The following is an 8,168-nucleotide window of genomic DNA, read 5'->3' on the forward strand; positions in this document are numbered from 1 at the left end:
GGACTTCCTCTAAAGGTTACAATAATAAATTCGTTACATGTGAACATACATCACATTTTTATGAGAAAAATCATTTTCCAAACCAAAAATTTAGTGGAAAGAATGATATCATTTTACATTTCTGCAAATCACCTTAATGTCTGGCTTTCATGCAAGACGGCTGGGGTCTCCCGGCTGCTTCTGTATTCAGTCATTGGTTGCATCTTTTGTTGTAGTCTTTGCAAAACTCTGCTAGACATTCTTGAGGAGATGAGAGTAAAAAGGGCAAATGACCTCCTAGCATTATTATGAAAATAGTTTTGGCCTCAGGGACACCCAGGGGGTCTCTGGACTATACTTTTGGAACCGCTGGTGTAAAGGAAGGTGAGTTGTAGGAAAGAGAATCAAAGAGAAATTTTAAATAAAAGGAGAAAGGGAAGGATCATTCCCCACTGTTGGTACTCTAGTAACTGAAAATTAATCATCTATAGGTCCTTATAACTTGTAATAACTGCTATTATAAAGGTGATGTATAGATTATGTAATGAGGCGGTTGGGGGATACACCAAGCAGAATTTTAAGAGATGCTTCCAAACTTCCCGGGGGGGTTCAAAACACAAGCTGGAATCACCTGATGGAGCCTCATTGTTCCTTCTCCCCGCCCCGCCTTCCCCAGGGACCGCCTCCGCACCACCACCAACGTGCTGGGAGACTCGCTGGGGGCCGGCATTGTGGAGCACTTATCTCGGCATGAACTGAAGAACCCAGATGTGGAGATGGGTAACTCCGTGATCGAAGAGAACGAAATGAAGAAACCCTATCAGCTGATTGCCCAGGAGAGCGACACTGAGAAACCCATCGACAGTGAAACCAAGATGTAGACTAACAGAAAGAAATGTTCTCTTGAGCACCAGGGTTTGAAAACCATGACAAAATGTTTCCGTCTCGTTACAGCTTATCCTCTCCAGGAAGCCCCTTACTCCCTTGTCCTCCCAACTCTGGTAGGATTTGCACGTGTGCATCCAAACTCAAGGGAGGGTTTGGCAGCGGCCAACATGTGTAGTGCTCATCCCACATTCGAAGGTTTCAAGTCACTTCATGTTAGTCTTCTCTAAGAAGGTACCGAGATTTAAAAAAAAATAATAGTCTTGATCAGATTTTGCAAGTTTATGTGACACACAATCCTGTAAATGTGATTTTTTTATAAGTTAAAGAGTCAAACAAATAGTAGGCTAAACATGTGCTTAAATCAACTCTCAAACTTTGAAAGTCTTTCAGAACACACTTCAATTGTAGGATCAAAACAGAGCAACTTGATAAACTGCACTTGGTTTTCAGTTGGACAGAAGGCTTTTCTCCCCTTTCTGTCCTGATTTGTGTGTTTGTTTTATTAGCAGCAGGACCATATGAATCCACACCTAGCACAGCTGTGAGGAGGTGCATAAAGTGAAATTTCCATGTGGCCATGGGCAAGTTACGTGTTATCTCTAGGCCTCAGTGTCCTCATCTGTAAAATGGGTGAGTTCCCTAAACTCCTTCGTGGTCACTCGTAACCCAAGCATCCTGTCCTCTATCTCCCCTGGGAACATCCAGTAGCAAGCATCATCCCATGGATGCTGATGGGGAATGAACGCTTCTGAGTAAGGGCAGGATGTGGTGTGGGTGCCAGGTCCTGTATACAAAATGTCAGCTGTACACGTCACCAGGCCAGAGGAGGCGTGGAATTATTCACAATCTCTTCGCTCAGTTCTTCCTGACAGGGGGAGTTTTCCCTTCTTCCTACCCTTCCCTGGACTGGTCTGGGAAGGATATTTCCCACCACTCCTCAACTGACGGTAGACTTGTAGAAACTAAAATGTAAGACTAGCAACTAGCAAGGGTGCTCGTGGTCTTACTGTGGAACACGAAAGAGCCAGCTAGGGAAGAACAAAGCACAGTTGACATTCGAAAGAGAGGATTTTTAAATATCAAGGTTACATAGAGGTCATCTTTAAGGAAGAATTTTTTAATGAAAGAGGTTCTTTTTTTTTCTTAACCAGAAACACTTTTTCTCTTCAGTTCAGAAACATTCCTCAAGGAAGTCTGCATATCAAAATATGAGATTCCTTCTTATATATTTTAAACAAGTCAAATGAATGAGCGCTCTCTCTAATAAAGGTCTGTGAGCTGGGTGGGTGGTCTCTCATTTGAACAGGTTTTGGACTATAATCAAAAGTTCTTGGAATGAGGGAAACAAGATATGTCTTTGTGTTGGAATTCCACCTAACCATTCAAAACCTTCAGCTGGAGTGGGGTTTTGTTTGGTTTTATTTGTGTCCCTGAGAGAAATGGTAGGCGAGGAATCAGTATAAAGACATGGTCAGTGTGGTTCCAAGAAAAAAACGGCCGGGGCATTGGTTCAGGCAAGGCAGCTCCCAGTTTAGAGATTAATTTTTCACCCCCTGAGGAACATCCGGCCACACACATGGAGTGGGAGCTGTCGGACGGTGGCCAGCCAGCGGTGTTTGAGTTTCTGACCTGAAAATGGTGGAGGGTGGACTTAATGATGCTAACAGACTGAGGATCTAGACATGCGTCCTCCGGTATGCAATTAGAGAGATTTTTATATAGACTCCGAGCATTATGTGTGCGTAAAAGTTAACATTAGGCTGTGGTGGAGTAACCCTTTAATGTCGAGGCTCTATTTCGGGAACACGCTACAGAAGTTCCTGTACTCGGATGTCATCTTACACCGGTAGAGCAAAAATTAATCGTGTCAAATGACTTGTTACGCGATGTGATCACTTTTATACACTAACCATTTCTTACGGAGCTGAGCGCAAGGCCTCTAGGCCGAGCCTCTCGCCCGCCCATCACAGGCTCTGCGGGGACACGCACCCAGGTGGGCGGGAGCCTTACCTTGTAGATGTATTTTCAATAAAGAAAAACTAGTTTTACATGACACCTTTGCACGTTGTTGTTGTTATTCTCCCTGAAGGAAAACAAGTTTTCCTTTCAGGAAAGTATTGCAGAGAGCTCAGAGCAATGTTTTATTTCTTTTACGAGGTAAAACCTATTCAGACCAGGTGGGGGAGCTGGGCACAAGGAAATAAGTAAAAAAAAAAAAAAATCAAAGCCTCTTCCTGCCCACTTTTTAGGCCCGGACCTGGGACACAAAAAAGGGGGGGGGGGGGGGGGGGCGTGGCGGGGCGGGGCGGAAGGGAAAACATTCTCAGACAAACCAAACCATTTCCACGTTGGCATGAGAAAAGCGGAATGCCACCATCGGTTCTTCTGAAAAAAGTGATTTCCTGTCTGATCTTGAGATCAGGGAGATTCATCTATGTGATTACGGCTGCCACTTGTGAAAGCTGCATGCAGTCTTCAAGGAACAGGTCAGACACAGCCATTGTGCTGGTAAGTTCTTCTCGTCATGAGGACGGACTTGGGATGCCCGGCCCTCTCCCATCATGCCTTCTAATAGATAACTGGCAGGCGGAGTCCTGAAGGCCCAGGCCGGGCTTGCGTCTGGAGACGGTTTAAGCCGACCCTCTGCCTTCAGGACAGACCCCTGAGGAGGGGCCGCTAACCCCTATCAGTGATGGCGAACCTTCTGAGCTCGGCGTGTCAGCATTTTGAAAAACCCTAACTTAACTCTGGTGCCGTGTCACATATAGAAATTTTTTGATATTTGCAACCATAGTAAAACAAAGACTTATATTTTTGATATTTATTTTATGTATTTAAATGCCACTTAACAAAGAAAAATCAACCAAAAAAATGAGTGTCATAGGTTCGCCATCACTGCGCCTAGGCCATCCGAGTGAAGACTTGCCTGAGTTCCCTGAGCCCTTGAAATCACGGGAGAGTTTTGTGCGTTTGCCTTTGTCTGGGGTAGAACTCTTTCATTTTCACCCATTTCTCTAAAGGAACTTTTGACCCACAAATGAACACACCACTGTTTGATCGGTACACCCTGACCTTCCCCAGGCATCTGTGCTGTTGGAGTGGCCGATGGGGGTCCTGGGAGGAAGCTGCCAGCTCAGGCCCCTGAGGGAGCCACACCGGCACAGCTGTGCACACCTGGGCCATCTCCGACACAGGCGTCAGGGGAGCAGGACTAGATGGACGGGCCGCTAGGAGGCTTCCCCTCTCCCCGCAGCTGGTTTGCCGCCTGCACCGCCTCTGAAGCTGATGGGAGGGGAAGATGGTGGAGGCCTTGCTGCCCTGAAGGGACAGGGCAGCTGTCAGTGTGACTTAGATGCTGGGGGAGCAAGCACCGATCTCTCTCTGCGGGGGTAGGACAGGTCTGTTCCCAGGTGGAGCCATGGGCGCCTCTTAGGTTAACGTGTTTCACGTGTTTCTGATAAGAAAATGCATTCCTACCAGATGTTTTAAATCCTGCACTTTGAGGCGTTGGGGTCCTGCCCGTGTTTTTCCCATTCAGCCCCACTGTCCCCCCACCCCCAGCAGGATCTCTTTCCAGGCTGACAAGTCTCACTTTCCCAGGAAAATCCTTTTTGTAAGTTTTCATTCGCACACACCACGCAGGGAATGGGCGGGGTCCGAGGAGCGCTTGGAGGAAAGGGCTGGCTTTCCGCGGGTGGGAGCGGATTGAGGGAGGGTCCTGCTGTCCTGCGGGGAAGGGGGGGGGCCCTTCCTCCGGGCGCCCATGGGGCGCTGTGACCGGACGCTGCTGTCAGTCATCCGGCCTCGGCACAGCGCGGCCCCTTCGCCCAGCCGGGTGGTCCCAGCACTGGGGCAACAATGACCCGCTCTGTGTGGCCTCTTCCGGGGCCAGAGCAGCTGGGGGATGTCACCCCGGAGGCGGGCTCCGAGGAATGAGCCCACGGAGAGTGAGGGAGGAAGAGCGGAGGAAGCTGATGGCCAGTCAGGCTTCGGAAGGGAAAGGGAGGTGAGAAATCTGGGGGATGAACGAGGGCGGTTGGGGGTCGATTCCTATCATGGCCACCAGGAGGCGCTCCGAGCCCTTGGAGCAGAGGGACTATTTCCTCCGAAAGGGAACTGGCTTTAAGTGCCTATGGCAGCGGTTCTCAACCTTCCTAATGCCGCGACCCTTTAATACAGTTCCTCATGTTGTGGTGACCCCCCAACCATAAAATTATTTTCGTTGCTACTTCATAACTGTAATGTTGCTACTGTTAGGAATCGTAATGTAAATATTTGATATGCAGGCTGTATTTAGGCGACCCCTGTGAAAGGGTCGTTCGACCCCCAAAGGGGTCGGGACCCACAGGTTGAGAACCGCTGGCCTATGGAATTCCAAGGTCTGCAGAGCCCAGGGCGGGTCGATATGTGAAAGCCATCAGGGGTTTAAACTTCTCCACTGTCCCCTTCTGTTTCCCTGTTCCTTCTGGTCACCCTACTTCTCCAATGGTCTCCCCGGGAGCCCCTTCCTTTCTGTTTCCCAGACACAGGTTCTCAGGCAGCAGCTTGGTAGCACCTTCAGCTGGTCTTCCCCGTCAGCCCCAGAGAACTGCTGGCTCAGCCTTCAATTTGGAAACAGTGGCCTTTTAGTGAACTTACACATAGGAGTAGGGGTGTCGATAAAATACGAGACACCCGGTTAAATTTGGATTTCAGATAAGCGACAAGTAGTGTTTTAGCATAAGGATTCAATGACATAATGTTTTCGTGTCTTTCCCCACATATTGCATGGGGCAACCTGGCATGTTATCTGTTAATCCAGCCACCCCTCATGAAGTGAAGATTCAAGACACTATCCAATGATGTGGGCATTATACAGTGGGGCCTTGACTTACGAGTGTCCTGACCAATGAGTTTTTTGAGATACCAGTTGTCTCTCCGCCGATTTTTTGCATTGAGTTGATAGAGTAATTTGAGTTAACGAGCTCCTTAACGAGCTCAGTCTCAGAACGAATTAAACTCGTAAGTCAAGGCCCCACTGTAGATGGAAGAGTTTGTGTGGCATTATTTAAAATAATCATCCTAATTTTTAATTTCTCTCCGCAGGTAAAGAGAGAGAGAGAGAGAGAGAGAGAGAGAGAGAAAATAGGCTTTAAAAGGCAGTCCAGACCTGGGACATGCCCTACCATTTACTTGTTCTGGAGCCGTTATCGCTCATTATGTGCTTATAAATCTTGTGGCTGCATTTTAAACGCCTGATTAATCACCCTTAAGACTTTGCAGAACGGTCTTCAATACACTGAACAGTGTCAGTTGCCCGTGCTGGAAATACTTTAAGACTCACATCTGTTTTCTCCTCTTTTCTTTTTTCCTCCTTTCCTTCTCTCACTCCTTCCTCCTGCCCCCTTTCCCACTTCAAGCATAAAATACCCTCTGTGAGCCATTACAAGGCTGGAAACTCTGGCATTCCTATTGTTTCCCATAGTGAACACATTTTTTTTTCCATTTGGGGTTCTCCCTGTAGAGGAATGCCCGTGTTTTTTTCATATTGTGCTATTCAAATACCATCTTTTTCCAGTCGTTGTAACGTTGGGAATGAGACGTTTTTCAGAGTTTCTTTGGGAAACCCCAGCCTCCATGAGTGGGTGTCACTCCCTCCAAAGCCCCTTCATTAAGCCAGAGCTCACGGATATGAAAAGCAGAGCCCAACTGGTACTGCAGAGGGATACCAGATGCCCCTTCAATCATAAACGCTTGCCCTGGTCGGGTGGCCCAATTATTTGGGCATCATCTGTACACTAAAAGGTTTCAGGTTCAATTCCCGCTCAGGGTACATACCTAGGTTGTGGGTTCAGTTCCCTGTCGGGGCACATACAGCACACAAACGAGCAGTGTTTCTCTCTCCCTTCCTCTCTGTCATCAGTGTTTCTCTCTCTCCCTTGCTCTCGCTCTAAAAAGTCAATTAAAAAAACAACAACCTATCCTCGGGTGAGGATAAAAAGATAAAAGTATAAACTTCCAATAATGGTGACTGTGCAGCCATATTAAGGAGAGTGATGACTCTCGTAGAAAATTTCTTTTCCAGCTCAGTAGGTTGAGGGCATCATGCAGTGCCCTGAGGGAGCTTGCAGACAGACGGACAGGAGAAAACAGAACCTTCCAGGCCCCGACAGCCCCCGAAGGCACTGAGCATGGGTGTCTTCCCGGGAGCACTTGGCACGCAGAGGCCCCGTCAGCAGCACACGTCTGAAAACCATCACCACGTCCACCGCCTGGGCACACAGTGCCTCTGTGAGGTATTGTTAGAAAGCAGTGGGAACCTCGAGAAAGTCTGCATGTCTGTTAGAAAACTGACACAGCCAGAGAACAGCTCCCTGCGTCCTCAAACCCAGGGGCCCTCGCTAGGCGGGGAGGGGGGAGGAATGCACACTTGTGCACAGCGCTGGGCTGCAGCCACACCTGCTCCCACCTGAGTCCTCCAGAAGTTCCATCAGCTTCCTGGACCGTCTTGGCTCAGTTTGAACACAGTCTTTTGACCTCGCAGGAAAGTCGTTTCACTGGGCAGAGTGGGAAGCAGACCTGGCGAGCAAGTGTGAGCTCTGGTCTCTGACTTTGCTTTGAATCAATGGTGGTACCTTGACCGGCTCATTCAGTTTCCCTGGACCTCAGCATCCTCACCTGCGCGTGTGGGGTTGGCTGAACCCGAGATCTCTAAGCTAATTTCATATCAGGGCCCCGTACACAATAGGAGGTGGCGTCGAAGTGGGTTCTGGGGTCAACCAAGCGTGGCCGATGGGAGCGGAAATCCACTTCCTCAGCGAAAGGAGTTAATGACACCTTCGCACAGGGGGTGTGATGTGAGCTAAATAGATGAAAGTATAGAATTCTCGGCTCGGTTCCTGTCCCTTGGGAAGATGTTTAGAACAAAGGGGCCCCATGAAGGAGGAGAGGCGTGGAGGTGGCGCTGGGGCGGGAGGGGGTTCCGGCTCCATTGGGGTCCAGTGAGCAAACAGGACGGAACTCCCGAGGAGGCCCCAGCTGAGCGGGAGGCTTTGCAGACTGTCCCCCCTGGAAACCAGCTCTCGGGGCCCTGCCAGGCCGGGCCGAGGCCTTTGTCAGGCCCGTCCGCATGGAGGCTTTGTGAGGGCACAGTTCCACGCTCCCAGACCACCCAGCTTCCCCATGCCGCCCAGAGAACAAGCCGGCCCCTCTGTGTGCCAGCACCTCCCCTGCCAGGCCCTCTGCGCCCTCCCTGCCAAGGGGAGGGGAGGGGCGGGGAGGCCTGTGGGAACCCGGGGGCGGGGGGGGGGGGGGGGGGGGGG

At 49.6% G+C, this 8,168-nt stretch overlaps 1 protein-coding gene across 1 annotated transcript in view; it reads left to right on the top strand.

Annotated features, from left to right (window-relative positions):
• SLC1A3 (solute carrier family 1 member 3) overlaps positions 1 to 860 on the top strand; it is a 70,299-nt gene extending 69,439 nt beyond the window's left edge. Inside the window, exon 5 of the mRNA XM_014457039.2 lies at positions 656 to 860. Within this exon, the coding sequence (XP_014312525.2) occupies positions 656 to 860 (205 nt within the window). The remainder of the gene's footprint in view (positions 1 to 655) is intronic.
• The last annotated feature ends 7,308 nt before the right edge of the window (positions 861 to 8,168 follow it).

This window comes from Myotis lucifugus, unplaced genomic scaffold (genome assembly GCF_000147115.1).
Source record: "Myotis lucifugus unplaced genomic scaffold, Myoluc2.0 scaffold_68, whole genome shotgun sequence".
NCBI lineage: Eukaryota > Metazoa > Chordata > Mammalia > Chiroptera > Vespertilionidae > Myotis > Myotis lucifugus.